Here is a 19,282-nt window from a genome sequence, read left to right on the forward strand (position 1 = left end):
CCTGACTATGTAGGTAAAACTGCCCCTTTAAGGGGCCTACTGAAGCAAGTTGGCGTTCGAAATCTTAAGGCTGAATTGCCTTGGACGCCTGACACTGAAATCGCGTTTATTGCATTAAAACAGGATCTGTCAAGAGCATCTGATTTGGTTACACCTAATTATGATGAGCCATTCTATTTGGATATTTCCGAAACAAACTCCGTCGTAAACGGGGTGTTGTTTCAGAAAAAAGGGGGGAGTAGGGATGTTCTCATGTATGTTAGTATAAAACTGCATCCAACAGAAGCAAGACATCCCACATGCACACAACATGCAGCAGGGGTTGCCAAAGTCATTCAGAAAACAGCACATGTAGTGAGAGGACATCCACTAAAAATACTCACTACACATAGTATAGTGGCGTACGTGAACTCACAAGCATTTAGTATGACGCCACGGGCACAACAGAAGTTGAGTAAAGTTTTGGAGGCTCCAAATTTGACATTCACACATGAAGGAATTAACATGGCAGATTTAATGGGAGCAGGGGAACCACATGACTGCGTCAAAAGAGCACAGGTTGAAGAAAAAATTAGAGAGGACCTGAAGGCGGAACCTATACCTGGAGCTGAGGATTGGTTCACAGATGGATGTTGCCACAGAGATGAAGAAGGACTAAAAACCGGCTATGCGGTGGTCTGTAGAGTAGGAAATGAGTATCAGGTCAAAGAAGCAGGAAGGATTGAGGGACAGCAGTCGGCTCAGAGAGCTGAAGTGATAGCCCTAGCTCGAGCTTTGAGGTTAGCTAAGGATATGAGAGTGAACATCTACACAGACTCAGCGTATGCATTCGGAGCAGCGCACGTGGAGCTGCCTCAATGGAAAAGAGCAGGATTCAGAACAGCAACCAACGCACCTATTTGCCACAAGAAGGAAATGGAGGAATTGGAGGAGGCCTTGGCCGATCCAAGAGAAGTGAGTATCATAAAATGCAAAGGACACTCACAAGGAACCAGCATGGTGGCAAAAGGAAACCAGAAAGCGGACGAAGCCGCAAAGGAGGCAGCAGGTTACAAAGGACGGAGACAAATGATACAGGTAATTGCAGAAGAGGAAGGGCCAATTAACCAAATGGAGGAGGTCAAACAGGCCCAGGAGGAGGCATCCCCAGAGGAAAAGGGGGTGTGGAAAAATAAGGGAGCCTGGCAGGATGGAGGCTTGTGGAGGGGGCCAGACGGGCGTCCCGTGCTAACAGACGAAATGGCGAAACAGAAGGTGAGCGAGGCCCACGGGCTTGGACACGTCGGAATAGCACAGATGGAGAGAAATCTGTGTCACTGGTGGCACCCTAACCTCAGAGAAATGATAAGGGAGAAGGCCAAAAGGTGTCTAATCTGTGGAGCACACAATCCCAAGCCAGTGATCAAACCAGAATTGGGTAAGTTCCGGATGCCTGAGAGGCCGGGAGAGGAGATTGTCATTGATTTCACTGATATGATTGATTCAGGCCCTGGTGGTCTTCGTTATTTGTTGGTGTGTGTAGATGTACTGACCGGCTGGCCAGAGGCATGGGCGACTAAAAAGGAAGATGCGAGGACCGTGATCAAATGTTTAATCAATCATTATATTCCTCGACATGGGTTCCCTAAAAAAATTCGATCAGATAATGGAACCCACTTTAAAAATCAAGATTTGGCAAAGGTGGAAAAAATGTTGGGAGTTCAGCACAAATTTGGAACAGTGTATCATCCTCAATCCCAAGGGAAAGTAGAAAGGATGAATTTAAATTTGAAAAATAAATTAGCTAAAATCTGCGCGCAAACAGGGCTCAATTGGGTCGCGGCCCTGCCGATTGCGTTGATGACCATAAGATGTTCTGTTAATCAGTCCACAGGTTTCACGCCATACGAGCTGCTGACTGGGAGACAGTTTCCGGCACCTTGGACGGTGGGCCCGGTCGAACAGGGCACGAGAGGGAACAGGTCTCACGCAGACTATTGGAACGAGTTAAAGGCGCTTGTGTCCAGCTTCACAAAGCAGGTGGCTTGTGAAAAACCCCCAGGAGAAGGAGAGGTCCCAGACGCGAGAGTAGTGTGGCTGAAGGTCATCAAACGCAAGTGGAAGGAACCTCGTTGGACTGGTCCATACGAGGTGTTGGCCCGGACGGCGAAAGCAGTTCAACTGAAAGGGAAAGGCGACAACTGGTACCATTGGTCGCAGTGTGCACCGGCACACGACAGCTGGGTGGAAAAAATTGCAACTCCACCCAACACAGGTGAAAAACAGAGGCAGAATAAACCCTCACACCTGTGCAACGGGCCGACCGGTAGTCTACCTGGGAGGCCGAAGAACGAAGACCAGCTTAGGAGGAAGTCACCGCGACAGCAAAAAGGAGCAGTATCAAATTGAAGATTTCACATAAAGGCTTTGATAAGAAGAGTTTTGAACTTGTATGTAAAAAAAAAAAAAAAAAAGACAAAAATAACAAAAAACAAGTCATACATGATACAATGCCATTACAACAATCAGAAACCTGTGATGAGAGAGAAGTTACAAAAATTAACAAAATGTTACTTCGTCTGATGTTAACTATGTTATTAATCACCGCTATATGTTTTTTGGTTTATTTGTTGCAGACCGGCCCACGCAGACTGTCTGAGCACGGAGGTCATTCCAGCCCAGCGCCACTCGATATACCACTGAGTGAACTCAAGTCGCGGGCGAGAATGAAGCGCGAAATCTCTGGTAAAACGGATGAGTGTCTCAGCACTTATGGTGGTTTAGAATTAGATTATGTTAATGGCTCCACAACCTCTTTTACATTTGATTTGTGTGATGTTTTTAACTGTAAGGGCGCGAGCGGCAATTGGAGAGGATACAATGTGTGGATCTGCTGGGATTACTCAGTGAGTACACACTGCGAAAGGGGAAATCGGCCTTATGACGGGTGGTGTAGGAATTGGAATCAGGTAAAGGGTTATACTGGGGAAAATTGGGAACCGTCAGAATTAGGACCAGGAAATGAGCTTAAACTTCAAAGGGATTACAGTCCATCTAAAAATCTGTTGACTTTGGCAGCGGGAAAAACCTGTATATTTAGTTGTGGGCGTGGAAACTGTAGGAGTTGATCCAAAAAGGTTAATTAAAGTTAATTTCTTAGGAAAACATAACATAGTACAGTCAGTTAGAAAAGAAACAGCAACACACGTGACTTTCAATTCAATCAACTCTGTTACTTCTTTTACAGGCCAAAAAGGAAGCGGGTCGTCGGAGGCGGTACCAGAGGAGCAGGAACCAAACGGTAGACGGGTCCTGTCAGTGGACTACAGCACATTAAAACCTCGAGATTTGATTGAACGCGCCACCGGGTTCAGTGACAGTAACATCTGGCTGGACTGGATGGCTCAAAATGCGAGAGAACAAAAATTGTCTAATTGTGTAGCTTGTGCTTCCGCTAGACCGCGTTTGTTCACAGAGCCGGCGCCACTGCATCCAGAGGATCAGTGGGGCTATAATTGCATGTTGCGAATGACGAGAGAAGTAGTGAATAGTGGGAATTGCACTGTTTTGTCCAGTTTATTTCCCCCTATCCACAAATACACCCAAGTAGGACCGTTTATGCCTAGAAAGGATAATTATACGTGTTTTAAGTTCTCCACCGATAAAGTAAAGTATAATTTGGGAGAAATTGATCCCAGTTGGTGTTCTGTTACACACATGGGGAGGACCACAAATAATGTAAGTGATGCGACCACACTGATTGGAACCTGGGCCAGGAGCGGGCTTATTGCGGCCACAAGACTCTTTTGGTTCGTGTTCCTCTGGGAAGCGTGGGGACGTGCGCGATGGTGAGACTAGGAGCGCCACTTATGCTAATTGGAAATCAGGTAAAAGCGACCCCACAGCGCAACACACGCACATTGGCAGCCAGACGCAAGAGACACATTTCGCTAAAAAGACAAATTGATGGAACACATGTTTATGACCCTAGAATGAATTCACCAACCTGGATCGACTCCATTGGAGTGCCCAGGGGGGTTCCAAGTGAATATAAACTTGCTGACCAAATAGCAGCCGGTTTTGAAAATCTTCCAATAATCTCTGCTTTCTTTCCAGTGACCCCAAACAAGAACGTAGATAGGATTAATTATGTTCATTATAATGTGCTGAGACTCTCTAACCTGACCAGAGACGGGATGGAGGGGTTAGCGGAGCAGGTGGGTCCCACCTCATTAATGGGTGTGCAAAATAGGATGGCCCTTGATATGCTATTAGCAGAAAAAGGGGGCGTTTGTGCCATGTTTGGAGATCAGTGCTGCACCTTCATTCCAAACAACACCGCTCCGGACGGCTCAGTGACTCGGGCTCTTGAGGGCTTAAAGAGCCTGTCTGAAACGATGCATGATCACTCAGGAGTTGACAATCCGCTGGAGGGCTGGATGGACTCTGTGTTCGGACGGTGGAAAGGGCTTGTGCTTTCGGTCATGCTTACTTTGTCTATTTTGGTGGGTATTTTTGTTATTTGTGGGTGTTGTTTCATTCCTTGTGCCAGAGCATTGTTAGAGAAAGTAATCACAAGGGCAGTGGACCCTAGAGTTGTGACTCCGATGTCCATGATGCCATTGATGCACGTAGAACAGGCTGTGTAGATCAAGAATTGATATAACATTTGGTGTTGTGACCTCTGGATTCTCCTAGAGGTCAACAGAGGGAATTGTCGGGTGAAAAGGGGTGTTTTATTTCATTTTTAGCAGAATCATCATCATTATATCAGAATCATTTAATAAGCATTGCATTAAACATTGATTGAAGCTATTGACATTACATTTAACCTTTGAATTACAGTGATTGTTATAACCTGGTGTTAATCTTTTATTTACAGGTGTCAGAATAATTATATGAGCTCTCTTTGCAGGTGTAAACATGATCACCTTACACATATGGCAGTTTGTTGCTTATTATAGAGTTGTGCCCGAGTTAATAAAGGTCAAAAACTTCAGTCAGCGCTATGACTGGCTGATCCATGGTGTGAGATGACTTTGGGCCCAGGAGGTTGCACGCGCTTACATAACACTGATATTATGTGATTCTTTGTGATTTTTTATTCAGTTATATCTTTTTATTAAGTTTTTAAGTAATGGTAGTTCATTAAACCAACATGCATTTAATATTGTATCCCTGACTCAGCGAATTATATACACGTCAACTTGATAATTTGGAAAACCTTGCAGCTGTAATGTTGTGTCTCCGTAGGGGACAGTCCGCTCCAAGGAGAGGCACTGGAGCCAGTGTCTGTCCTCGAGACGAAGAGAATGTTTTTCTTGATGTGTCTAAAGTTGTCAATATTGACTGTATTGTACTATCTGTACGCATGAGGGGGCGTTCTAATACCCTGATTTTCATAAAACAATGAGTGTGTGGAGTTTGTATTGAGATCTAATGCTGTCTGATGTATGGTGTCCATCTCCCACGCGTGTGTTCATTAAATCATCGTTTGACTTGACCCGGCCGGACCAGTGTGGTTATTTTGGGTTTTCCTCCTGTATCCCTCCTCAATATTTGAATCCGTAACAAGTTCAACAACTGGTACATGTGTTATTGTTGCCTGTGGTCTGGTGATGGATCCACTGCCTTTAGCAGCCTCACATAGCTCCTTTTGCCACCGTTTCCTCCTCATGTCCCTACAGGACATGTCTGGACATTGTGATATCATGAGTAATAATTTTAAAACATCTATACACATCAAATATGCACACACTGTGCAGAGTACTATACATACTATTGCCACAAGTGTTCATCATGGTGGTGATACATAATACTTCCCTCATTATTTAGTCATAGTGCTATAATAATATATAACATATATAACAAGCACTCAGTGACACGTCAAACACGTGGTGCAACGCCACATGGACTGCCCCGGATAATTTAAACATATACGTGCATTAAACAGCATGCTTCACCGCTCTTACCACAATTTAGTGTAAATTTACACTTTATTTATAGCGTAAATTGCAGTGAGAGCTTCCAATACTCAGATTTTAATGTGAATTTATGTAATTCCTGGCAAGTTACAGCATTTTAATATAAATACAAGACACATGCAGGCAGAATGAGCACCATTTCACTGTGTTCGTCAGTGAAGAATATGAAAGAGATTCCACTAGGATTGGTGGTTTGCCATGTTTGGATTTGCTGTTTGTTTGGTTCTTTGGCGTCTAGTGTTCTCCGGTTATTTGTTTTTTTAATTTGTAAATTAAAAATATTGTTAAAAGAAAAACAGTCATGTATAACACATAAAATCTTTACCTTTCTGCATCTGCCGGTTCAGATTCTGACATTTTCTCTGGATCAGACGGGCTGGGTGAAGGCGAGGGCTCTTCACTTAGTCCACTGGGGCTTTCCATCTGAGTCAGAAAGACAAAAGAAGATTTAAATGCATTAAAACTGTGACTTAAAAACTCTACAGAGTCCCTGAGAACAGTCTAAATCTGCATACAGAGATCTGACAAAAGATGTTATTCAACTAATTGGTTGTCCAGCTCTTCAACACTCATTTCCAAAGGAGTGAAATTAATGTGAAGTTTTTGTGAGAGTGTTTTACTGAGCACTTTAGAGTTTAATGATATGTGAAGTCGCTCCAGGGGAGGAAAAAGAGTAAAAGCAAAATTAAAAATATCTCATGTTCTCTGCCATTTAAATAGTGATACCATGGGTGCCAGTTTAGCTTAGTGGGTGAACAGGCAACCGCATGCCACATGACTGAGACGCACCGACCAAGTTTGAGACCGACCCGTGGCCCTTTGCTGCATCTCCTCTCCCTCTCCACAAACCTCATCTGGGCTTTTCCCTCTCAGTTGTTCAGCATCCGTGCCTTCTTGTTTTTCGGACTCCACAGACGGAGGGCTAGCTCGGACTGTGGCCCATCCATCACCAGAACTCTCAACGTGCTCATTATCATTTGTCTTTGTTTCTGTAATGGACCAAAATATAAAATCAAATTATTTAACACATGATCCTGTTCACAAGATGTAGGAAGTAGCTCAAAAGTTTTCGCACACAAAACTATACAAACAACAAGGGGAAAAGGCAAGCAACCCAGGGATAGCTGAAGGGCCTGTGTGGCAGCTAAAGCTTAAAATGCATTATTTTAGCACATCATTAATGTCAGTTTTTAAATGCTGTGAATCAAATTTTATGTAAATTTGTCAAAATACTTAAATTTTTAGATTGTAACCTTTCTTTCCCTGCACGGACATCACCATGTCTTGTACTTTCTTGTACCGCAGCAGTGACTGTTTCAGTTCTTCAATTTTACGATCCTGCAAAGGAAAAGGTAATGAAAAAGAAAAATGAGGTCAGTTTATCCCCCCCCCCGGAGCAGCTTTGGGTAGCTGGGATGTGATACACGGTGAATCCTAGTTGGTCACATGTACCTTTTCTTCATTTGCTGCCATCAAAGACTCCACTGCCTTCTTCATCCTCTGGACTTCCACATCTAGAGAGGAGAGAAAAAGATTACTGAAAGAGTTCCTGGTGTGAAGTTTGAGGGTGTTAAAATGTGAGGATATGTAAAATTTAAACATACAGGATGCAACATTACAGGCTGTCAGTCCAGCAACATCACGGCCACACTGCTTTTTAGAAACCAAACGTACACACAGTGTTGGTGTGAGCGGGTGTTTTACATGTTAACCTTTGCTCAAACATTTCCACTTTTCAACACACTGACACACACTCTGATAGCGGTCCCTTTCAGTACTTGTGTATTTTGGCATACCTCAGCCTTTTCTACCAGTTTCCCTTCTTTCTTCACAGCCACCCTTTCACTGAGAACATTTCTGATACTTTAGAAAACAGATGGATGAACAGAACTTTTTTTGTCCTCCACTTGTTCAGTTTCCTAATTTTTTTACACTGCAAATTATGCTTATATCTCTCAAACTGTTATTGTTGGCAGTAGGGATGCACCGATACCGATACTGGTATCGGGTATCAGGGGCCGATACTGTAAAATGTGTGTGTACTCATACTCGTAAAAGTTAACCGATACCATGAACCGATACCAACTTATTTCATTAATCAGAGGGAGGCTTGTCATTTCTGTTGTAGTTTTTTAGATTGGCCACTAGGGGGCCAATTATTATTTTATTTATTATTTATTTTATAATTTTTTATATTTTATTATTTATTTAATAAGAATTATTTTGTTTGTTTGTTTACAATATGGACACTCTGCAATAATTTAAAAGTTTATTTTATTCGAAACCTAATTTGTATTTATTTTATTCCAAACAGAAGTGTTTATTTATTATTCTGAAAGCTCGAGACAGTGCCAATAGTTCAGTGATATTTTGTAAAATTACAAAGTGGAGACTCTGCAATAATTTAACAGAAGTGCTTATTTTTCACTTGAAATTTTTTTGTGGTCATTTTTATTAAGATTTTATTTTTTATCGGCAGGGAATATAATAAAACCTGTCTTCCAATTAATTGTATTTGTGTGTGTGTGTGTGTGTGTGGTAGAAGTATCGTTTTTTTGTACTCTGTATCGGCAAGTACTCAGATCCAAGTATCGGTTTGAAAAAATTGGTATCGTTGCATCCCTAGTTGGCAGTGAAACAAAAGGCCAAAACTTTGAGATAAATCTACTCAAGGATGACTACAAACAAAGAAAATCCTTCTTCTGGAGTGAACCTGATAGAAAAGCTGCAGAATGACCTCAAGAAACTCATTTATACTGAAACATTTTGAGAATCTGGCTGAGCAGAAGCAGTCCTAAGGATAAACTGTCTGTTAAACATTAAACTGGTCTGGTCTACAGCTACAAATGTTTATTCAAGGTTACTTCTACCCAAGAAAAGTTTGACTAGTTATTAAACTCGGGGGCCTCGCTTATTTTTCCTCACCTGCACTGTAAATGTTTAAAAGGTATGCTCAAGACATGAAGGTAGCTTGTGTTTTTGCTTTAGTCAATAGGATTCTTAAAATGGACACTTGTAATTTGTACTTCAATATAGAGAATCATGGAGAGTGCGTGTGCTGTGCATGAAAAATGAAACTGTTCTATACAGATGAATGTAGAGTATAGTATATATAACTGATGGGAAAGTGGACATTTATTAAGACAGCTGTACATGAAAGAAACTGAAAAGCACAACAGCAGGACAGGTTAGCAGGGTGCGCACACACGCACACACAGGTTGCTGGTGAAGAGAGGTAGGTGATTAACGTTGGAAGACATGAGTCAGAAGGTGGAGTAAGCAGTCTGAAGGGTCACAACAAACAGTTCATTCTTCATTCCTGCTAACAACACAAGGCAAACTGTTCTTGTTGCTGTTGTAGCCGGGCATTAAAAACTCAGTGACAAGATTCGTGCCATTAAAAAAAAAAAGTTGAGATGTGGCGCGCTGTGGTCGGGTACTAGCACTGCAACTGGTTATAATGGACAAGCAGAGTTCAGATGGCTCATGCTCGTTCATGCAAATACGGGTGGAGGTGAGTGCAATAATAAAATCACGGACATAAAACCCCCCCTTACGTTTTTCTTTCAGCCTCTTTCTAAGAGTTTCATCTGGATCAGAGACTAAACAGGACAAGAAATTATAAAGTTGGTGCCTAGTAAATGCAGACTTAAGGAAGTGGTGTTTCTGATTGCACTTGACTTAACCATGCATTATAGCAAAATGCAGTAATGCGTGGTCAAGTAAATTATTTGCAAAAATACATACATTTTTGAGCGTGAAAACAGAATCTAACCAGATTTAATCATTTTATGCCTCAAAAATTAAAAAGAAGAAGAAGAAGAAGAGGTGCCAAAGGGAGAGGTCAAAAAACCATAATCATACAGCAAGCACAACAGTCATCCTGGGAAAAGCCGACCTTCATCGCCTGGAGTTTGTGCTCTTTCCTCTGTTTCTCATACTGCATCTGGCCCATTTTGATTTTCAGGCTAGAAAGTTTGGCCATTAGTGACTAGCAGTAAAGAGACAAGCCACGGAAAGAAGAAGAAAACAGAAATGGGAAGGAGAGAAGATAAAAAGAGATCAAGAAATGTTGAATATCTAAATTTCCAGGAAAATGACCACTAAAGCAGATTAAAAGTAGGCACCGCAACAAACAACAAAACCCCCAAAGCTACACGCAGTTACTACATGCAGTTCAAGAAGCATACGATAGAAAACATCCAAAGCAATCATCTGGAAAATTCTAGTAAGCAGAGTCCCTCCTTCACCTTTTCTAACGTCAGCATATAAAAGGGTGGTGGCAGTCTGATAGTCAGCTGGCCTTCACCTAGTTTAGTTTAGCTTTTTGTGTTCTTGGTTAACTTCTCTTTTCAAACTGTAAAACAAACAATTTTCTTGTCTGTGTTGTAACAATTAAGGGTCCATTTGATATTTGAACTCGTTTCCTTTTGCAACCAAAACCTAAATTCACAGCATTCAAACAGCCATGAGAATCTCTGAATGAGAAGGAAAAAAAATCCTAAATAACACGAAAAAATCTTAGATGTTGTTAATGGGATTGGATTAAGAGGCAAAAGGGTGACAAACTCTTTGTGACCAGGAGAGAGGAAAAAAAACATGGTGGTTAGTAATCCCCCAGCCTCTGACTGACCACCTTCAAAGCAATTGCATCAGTTACCTGGCAGAAGGCAATTTGACTCAAAATAACTGAACTCCTTCTCAGACAATTTGGTAAAGGTTTGTCAATATGTCATCTAATTCATAACACCCCATTACACTGCAATCAATCAGAGTCACTGTTCCAGTGAGTGCAAATCATCTATGATGAGCCTTTTTGCAATAGAGGACTCAAGTCAGTGGCTGCATTGTGGTTATATCCCACATAAAAAGGAAGGCTGCTGAGCACCAGTGTCATTTTGAAGAAGTTGAATCACCATCCTGCAGCAGTGTGGCACCATTTGTGGAGGAACTTTGAAATTTCTGTTTCAAATTTATGATGTTCTGGCTGGACCCTGAATATAAATACATTTTTGATGCAAAATTCTGTGTACGTAGACAGCAACAGATTGGCCACATATGTCAACAGATTTGCAACTTTTGCAGATTAATCACAAACACATTGCAAGTACAAAAAAATTCCAAAAAGTTAGAACTCCTATGGACAGAAAGTCCATAGGAGGTGTAGAAGTGGCAGAAGCTTTTCGTTTCAGTGGTCTCAGAATCTCCTCTCTGCTTTTCAAAGATGATGTGATTAAGCTGGCTTTATCAGATGATGGCCTCCAGCTCACACTAGAGCAGTTTGGAGCAGAGTGTGAAGCAGTGGGAATGAGAATCAGCACTTCCAAATCTGAGGCCATTGTTCTCAGGCGGAAAAGGGTGGAATGCCCACTCTGGGTCAGGGATGAATTCCTGCCCCAAGTTGAGGAGTTTAAGTATCTCGGGGTCTTGTTCATGAGGGAGGAGAGAATTGAGTGGGAGATCGAAAGATAGATTGGTGCTCTGGGTGCAGTGACGCGGATGCTGTGCGGGTCCATTGTAGTGAAGAGAGAGCTGAGCGTGAATGTAAAGCTCTCAATTTACCGGTCGGTGTACGTCCCATCTATGGTCACGAACTTTGGGTAGTGACTGAAAGAACGAGATTGCAGATACAAGGGGCAGAAAAATTAGCTTTTACTGAGTGGCTGGCCTCTTCTTAGAGATAAGGTGAGGAGTTCAGCCATCCGGGAGACACTTAGATTAGAGCCGCTGCTCCTCCATGTTGAAAGGAGCCAGTTGAGGTGGCTTGGGCATCTGACTAGGATCTCTCCTGGGCGCCTCCTGGGTGAGACATCCGCCACCTTGAGGAGGTCCCAGGGCAGATGCAGGACATGCTGGAGACATATCTCTCAGCTGGCCTGGGAACACCTTGGTATTTCCCTGAAAAAGCTGGAGGAGTTAGCCAGGGAGAGGGAGGTCTGGGCTTCTCTGCTTAGGCTGCTGCTCCAATAGTGTAACAGAGCCCCGGATAAACGAAAGAAAACATAGATGGATGGATGAATAGATTGCATTCAGTTTCCCCCCTCCCCTTCAGATTTTACACAGCATCTGAACTTTTTAGGAATTAGGGTTGTAAATGCCAACTCAACCCCATTTCAATTTAAAACCGACACTGTATTATCACCATTTTGATCCATCAAAGCCGCTCTGCAAATACCAGCTGACTGAGTGATCACAGTCCTCGTCCACATCTGCAAAGGAACCATTTCCAAGGCAACAAGATCCAAATGCTCATTGCATAGTTGCAAAAATTCTGGCTGTGCTGTGGTCTCAAACCACTGTTTTCCCTACTGTGACTACAGCATAATACTATACAAATAGCAGCTGAAATGGTTGCATGAATAACTTTATCCAGGTAACAAGAGATGTACAGATATTATATTTTTTTAAAGGGCATAAAAGAACATTTCAGCTGTTAAGTATTGACTTTAAACAGAATGGTGGATTTTGGCTGTTTAAAAAAGGGTAAAACTAGTCCTTAAGATACATACACAGCCAGTAAAGTGCTCTGGGATGACTCACCTTAGTGGATTTAAGTTTCTTTTCATACTGTAGTTTTTCAGTCTCCAGTTCAGTCAGTCTGTACCGCAGCTCATTAATTTCAAGAATCAAATCCTGACAAAAGAAACAAAGAACAGGTCACACCTTAAATACTGAAGGATAATTCCCCCCCCCCCCCCCCCCCACACACACACACACACACATTTTTTTGTCCTCTAGATAAAAATTTAACTCTAAGATTCCAAAATGAAATTTAAGTGAATCATTTTAACATCTCATTAACTGCTTCCATCTTGCAAATGTGACTTGTATCAGCAAAAAGTTCTATAAAGTGACTACAAATGCATTTGAAAGCAGCAAATCAGTGCTTCCAAGCAGCAGCAGTGACAAAATGAGGGGAAGCTGCTTGTAGAAAAGAAGTGATTTATGTGCTGTGAGGCGGAACACGGACAGCAGCTTTTTGTTCCAGCGGGGTGGAAAAGATGGCCGCGCTGCTACAACAAGACCATGACATGTTTGAAAGCTTTCCAGACATTCTGCTCGGTCTATCTGGGAAGCAGAGAGCTTCCCATCTCTAGTAAACAAATGACTGACAACATCTTTATAAAAATCTTGTCTAATAAAGTAACAAAAAAAAATCCAATTAATATTACAATAATGTGGGTATACCGTCAATGGCTAGTTTAGCAAATACTAACAAGGAATAAAAATGACTTTGAGACTGATAATAAGACGGGATCCTCTCTCCCCGAGATTTAGGACAAAATAAATGAGTGTTTCATTATTGTTGAGCCTGTGTGTGTCTGTGTGTGTGTGTCTGTGTGCGTTAAGTGAGATAGAAAAGAAACATTCAGAAACAAAGAGGATTAGTTCACCTCGCTGTCCCTAAATCCGTCATCAAAGTCAAGCCTCTCTTTTTTCATACTGTTGAGTTTCAGCTTAAGGTTGGACACTTCAGACATAAGCTCAAGCTTCTGAGTCTCCAGAGTAGTTCTACACAGAAGCTCCTGTAATAACAAACAAATAATCTGTGTAAACAACACTGGTAGTACAGGAATTATTGTGTAAAGGTGGAGACACAAAAAGTCATTTGCAAAGCCTCAATGAGTAACAGTTTTAACAAGACGCCCCTGTTACATCCACTTATAAACTTAGCACAGCAGTGCACACAGTAGATGTTTACTTGACAGGAGGGTGTGAACTCAGCTCTTCCAGTTGAGAGTCAGCACCACCCAAACTTTCCCATCCTCAGAGTGTAAGACAAACACACAAACACACACAGACCTGTTGCAGCATCTCCTCTGTGGCGTTGAGCTTCTCCCTGTGCTCATCCAAACACAAGTCCAGATCCCGAATCTTCTCCCCCTGAGCCTCAACCTGGTCTGTCAGTACACTCACCTGCATGAGCACAAGGTAACACATTTTTAGAAAGGACAGCAAAGCCTGATATTAAACAAACCAAGGGCCAAGTTATTAAAGAACATGATGAGCCAAAGTTATCAGTTCCACTCTTTGTACTATTATAGATTTTTAAGAGTTTCAAGTCAGAAGAGAAATCTCTCTTAGTACGTCAGGGGTGGCGGCAGCTTTAGAATCATGCAATCAACATATACAGATACCCTGCTCCTAAAAACAGTGAGGGAGAGAACTAAACAAATCTGATCACAGTTCAAGTGCAATAAATCTTTTGCATGTGGGGCAGAAACACGAGCAAGCTTTGAAACCTCCAGTTAGGTTTTACAATGTTTCAGTCCCTTTCCAGATCCTGGAGAGTCCACCTGTAGCTACCCATAAATTATACAAACACTGGCTAATAATTACATTAGTAACCATTTGCCACCCCAGGGAAATTCATTAAAAATCAACAAACAAAAATGAATTCAATAATAAAGCATTATGTGAACTATTATTCAGAAATTTGCGGTTTCTTGACGTTTTCAGAGCAGCAGCAGATTTATTGAGTTTATTAAGGACGTCAGGCTGTGCTCCATTTTCACCTTTTAACTCTGCGTTGGTTTAAGTACTAGGAGTATTTTCTTAAGTAAAACAATATTTATCAGTAAGTGTTTTTTGTGTGTCAAACCCCTGACTTAATTTTTAGAGCTTCAAGCATTCTTTCAATGCTTGATGTTGCTAGGTTACAAAAATGGTTTTCTCGCCCGCCATTGTTTACAGTGTTGATAACGCAAGTCCTGCCCCTTCTTGTTTTTGACTGGTCGATGAGAGGGAGAAGTAACATCGATGAGCTTCACAGGACTTTTACAGAAAATAGACGGTGGAGGAGATGGTAAAATTATGGAATTACTGCTAGACAGGTACCTGAAGCACAAGAGACTCCTTATCAGTCTCTAGTCGTGAAAGCCTCTCCTGGTAGTGGTCACCTCCACCCAATGAAATGTGTCCGTTAGACTGGGGAGAGAAAAATAAATTATTAGAAGAACTCTTTAATGTCTACTAATGTTCTCAGCTGAAATTCTTCACATCAAAGTGCCTGAGCAGCTACACCACTTCACCCTGCACAAATAAAACCTTACATGGTTGAAATGGAGAGCTCACATTCAGACTGCTGTACACAGAGTGGGTTACAGTATTACACAAAAACTCTCACTGGCCTGCAGCCAGTCACTGCTCTGATTCACAAGAAGTCTGTGCGTTTCTTGCTGCACATCAACTGTGACACCAATACAGCTAATCCATCTTGGATTCCATGGGAACCCAGCAGTACAGGACAATTGTTCTGCGTTTTCGCTTAGCAAACAAGCCATTTGTGGACTTGGATACAAGACTGTTTGCCCACACTGTTCTGTATTAATACAGCTTTAATTTGGCACACGCAACAATCAGAATCAAACCAGCTGTGCTACAGTTTGTTTGAAGGGCGTCATGCCCAGCCATCACAGGAGAAACTCCTTCCATGATTTTTTGATTTATTATTAGTCCTTTATTTATCCAGGTAAAAAAATCTCATTGAGATTAAAAATCTAATTTCCAAGAGAGATCTGGCAAGATTACACAACTTGCACCGATTTCAAAAACAGAAAATGCAACACGAGCGCTACAACGGTTTACCCTGAGGCTACACTTTTCTGGATGGCAGAAGAGCAAAAAGTGGTCTGTTTGCTTTAATTTCTAAAGACCTGCTAATAAACTTTATCTCTTTCCATGAATCCAACTGATATTTCTAACATCCACAAGTAAGGGTCTTACCATGTGACCGTGGAGCCACTCAACAAAGCTGTCAGCTGTGGAGTCGGGGATCTGGCATCGTAGACTCTCCCTTTCCTCCGAGTCCATCAACTCTAGGACACTTCTTAGGTCTTCCAAAAGGTGAAGCGCTCGCAAACTACCCATAAAAGGTGACGTAGGCGACTGGCAGTCAAACAAACCATTGGAGTAGTCTATAGCTTTGGAACCTGAGACAAAAGAATCACAACAGGAATAAATATGAGGATAAAATTAGTCCAGAGACAGACTGCAGTGTCATCTTATGCTGCATGTGATGTTTGTTGACAAGCTTTAGTGAGTAAAAGTTCTCATCTGCTAGATTACAGAGGACATCAATCATTTTGTGGCTCAGGCACTAACAGTAATTGAAGAACACAATATAATTTTCCAAAATGTTGGGATGCTGTGTAAAATGTAATCACATTATTTAAAGCCAACACTGAATACACAATTTATAAAAATGTTGAAACTGAATAACTGTCATTAAAAGAAAAAGCGTATGTTAAAAAAAAAAAAGTGTATTTCATAAAGGTTGGAACATGTTTACCACTGTGTTGCATCACCTCCTTTTTTAAGCAACATTTTAAGCCTTCTGATGAGGACACAAAAGGCTGGCAAAGTCACAAATGTTCCATCCTTACAACAGGTTTGCCTCTCCTTTCTGGACCCTTCTTATAGACCTTTGCTACTTTAATTAAAGTAGAATCTGGTTTGGCATAATCTTGCTAACATAATCAAAGATCTTAAAGACATTGTCTGGATGGCAGAACACATTACAATTATGCTGCAGCATCGATAGCACCTTTACAGATTTGCATGTTACCCATGTCACAAGCACTAATACACCTCGTCACATCAATACTGATTGATCAGACTAAAGAACTTTTTTTTCTCTCGACTTTTCACCAGTTCATGTCAAATGATGTCATGCCAAGTCATTTGTGTTATATATATGTAAGGCAGTGACTGGAATAGGTCACAAGGTGTCGCTGTTGAGCTGCATATACATTGTAAATTTTAGCAATTTTGACCATTTGTCCTCTGCAGGACACCGTAGTTCAGATTTCTTGTTCGCGCGGGCGCCATCTTTGTTCAGTGTTTACTGTGATTTGCAAAGGTAAGCACTGTCAGAGGTGTACTGCATTGGTTTTTTGTTTAAAAATAAGTGTTCCACTGTGTAAAATGGCGGTTTGCTAAGCATATATTGTGTTTGTTGGGAGGTTCATGTATTGTCTGATGAGAGTATGAGCAGTTTGTGTGCATGTTTCATTTGGTAATATCTGCCGCGATTTCGGGCTACATTCCCGCTAGTTAGCAGAGCACTCATTCGGGAAAAGTAATGCAAGATGAAGCATTAGCTTTCCAGCTACAGTTTGCTGGTAGTCCAGCTATGTTAGTTTTGTCTCATACACATTCCTGAGACCGAGGAATTTTGTAAAGACATGATTATTTTTGCTTAATGTGTTTTTTATATATTTGTTGTTGTCTTTTACTATGTCGATAATCACGCAGTGTTTACTGTGATTTGCAAAGGGCCAGCAGCAGAGTTGGAGTGGTGCTTGCCCCAGCATCTGAATAAACGGCGCGGTCCGAGCCACAAATTGAACGCCTGTGTCCGACTGGTCTCTCTACTGTGCACCCCAATCCAACACAAACTTACACAACGCAGAGTCCGGGGTGTAGGGAGGCCCCTGCACTGGTTGGGTTACATCTTTGGTGCCGTGACCCGGATTTGTGGCACTTCGAGACCGGAGAGAAAGCAATGCCGACACCCCCAGCTACGCTGCTGCAGTAAGAGGTGTTGCCGTCTGACGGGGTACTGAACTAAGTATATAACTGCCTGTGCAGCTGTATTACTGGGACTTTCACCTCCCCAGGCATATCCTTTGAAAGTGAAATCTTGGGGTGGTTTCATTTGAGGGTTTTCTGTCATTGAAAAAAAAAAAAAAAAAGACTCAGAGACTTGAATTGTAGTGAGAATGTTAACTGATGTTCCCTGTCTATAATGATAATCATCAAATGCGGTTAAGAAATTGCTTCTGATTTGTGTCATTCACAACCTCTGTGTTGAAGATAGTTGTTTAACTGCACTCTGAGTTTAATGCTGTTTTTTTTGTGAATTCTTTTTTGCGTTATGAGATGATAGTTGTCATACATCTGTGTTGTGTTCTATTTTACTAGAAATAGATTGTACTTACTCACACTGAAAAGCATACAACCCACATACATTTTTTGGTGCAGCTAAATTGGAAATACAGGACAGTGAAAATGATGAGAGACTATGCAGACACTCCGAAGAGGGCACAGCCTCACCTTTTGAATGAAGGGGCAACAGCTAGCGTCCGTACAGTGGACCAACAGTCATCAGTGAAGTCGAAGCTGGTCACCCAGTTCCCCAGCTTCACTGGCCAGCGGCTACAGTATCACACCCCAATCAGGGACCTCACCGACTCTGGGCTGGGCACACAACAGACCCCACCACCAACCATGCTTTCACCCCAGACTGATCTTGGCGTGGCTCCAGCTCATGCCCCACCACTGCCAGCCTATGGAGGCCAAATGCAGGTGCCCTCACACCTATCTGAAATTCGCCCAAGTTCAGTGCCAGCCAATCAGACAAGCCAGTCCAACCACAGCCCTCTAACTACAGCCCCTCCAGTGTTTCAGCCAGATGTACAGATAACTATGCCCCCTGCTTTTTCTCCTCAGGCCAGTGTCCATGCTACACCGGCACCCCATGTTGCCTCATATCCCAACTACCCAGCGGTGCAAAGTACTCAGCAGCCCACCCTGAACCAATCATTTAACACTCCTTACCCAACGATGACCGTTCCATTCAGCTCCCAAGCATACACCAGCCATCTGTATTCCACACCTGCCCCCCAAGCCACCATGCCAAGCCCCCTAACAGTGCAGGGAGTGGGCATAATGAATAATCGTTCTGCAGCCGAGCAGACCCTTGAAAGTTCAAAGCATGGGCTGACCCCCCGTTTGCCCCGCATGCCACTAGCTGCTGTCCATGACTCTCGAGCTCCCCTCCACTCATCTGCTATAAGCTCCAACACTGTCATGCCCCCTATTGTGAATATGACCCATGGAGGTTTTATAGCCCCACCCGGCACCCATGCCTCAATGCACGTACCAACCTCTGCTTTAGACCCCCAAGTTAGTGGACACCCTGGTATACCCCCCCAGCAGGTGCATACCTCTTTAAGTGCTCCTGGCGGGGCTGCAGCCAACGCTAACCCCCCACTAGCTGCCTACGGTGGTTTTATACAGACTCACCAAGTGAAAAATGTCCAAGCCTTCACTGGCAGTGCTGACAGCAAGGTCCTTGTAGAGGACTGGATTCGTGACATGCAGTATCTTCTTGAGGCAATAGAGCTCCCGATTCACCTACGCTTTTCCACGGTGGTGCGTCACCTAACTGGTGAAGCCCGAAAGCTGGTCCTGAATCTACCTCTCCATGTCCAAACACCTGAAAGGGCATTCGAAGAACTGAGAGCAGAGTACGGCGACACACAGAGCTCCTCAGATCTACTAGCGGACTTCTATGAGCGTGTTCAGAGGTCTGG

At 42.5% G+C, this 19,282-nt stretch overlaps 2 protein-coding genes across 2 annotated transcripts; one reads left to right on the forward strand and one right to left on the reverse strand.

The window, feature by feature from the left end:
- Positions 1-903: 903 nt before the first annotated feature.
- On the forward strand, positions 904-5,410 carry LOC148094823 (uncharacterized). Its single transcript, XM_087837095.1, has 2 exons — positions 904-1,417; positions 1,874-5,410. Exons 1-2 carry the CDS (start codon positions 916-918, stop codon positions 2,386-2,388), a joined length of 1,017 nt encoding a protein of 338 aa, XP_087693221.1. The 5' UTR covers positions 904-915; the 3' UTR covers positions 2,389-5,410.
- A 1,806-nt stretch (positions 5,411-7,216) lies between these two features.
- LOC148094824 (liprin-beta-1-like) lies at positions 7,217-15,901 on the reverse strand. The gene is made up of 7 exons (XM_087837094.1): positions 15,690-15,901; positions 14,802-14,891; positions 13,767-13,880; positions 13,358-13,489; positions 12,504-12,596; positions 7,416-7,477; positions 7,217-7,301 (listed from the first exon to the last, which is right to left on the reverse strand). The coding sequence occupies exons 1-6, from the start codon at positions 15,831-15,833 to the stop codon at positions 7,457-7,459; spliced, it is 594 nt and encodes a 197-aa protein (XP_087693220.1). The 5' UTR covers positions 15,834-15,901; the 3' UTR covers positions 7,217-7,301; positions 7,416-7,456.
- Positions 15,902-19,282: the final 3,381 nt, after the last annotated feature.

Source organism: Neolamprologus brichardi, unplaced genomic scaffold, assembly GCF_056152115.1.
Source record: "Neolamprologus brichardi isolate AB-2024 unplaced genomic scaffold, ASM5615211v1 NODE_ptg000152l+_length_26595_cov_1, whole genome shotgun sequence".
Taxonomy (NCBI): Eukaryota; Metazoa; Chordata; class Actinopteri; order Cichliformes; family Cichlidae; genus Neolamprologus; species Neolamprologus brichardi.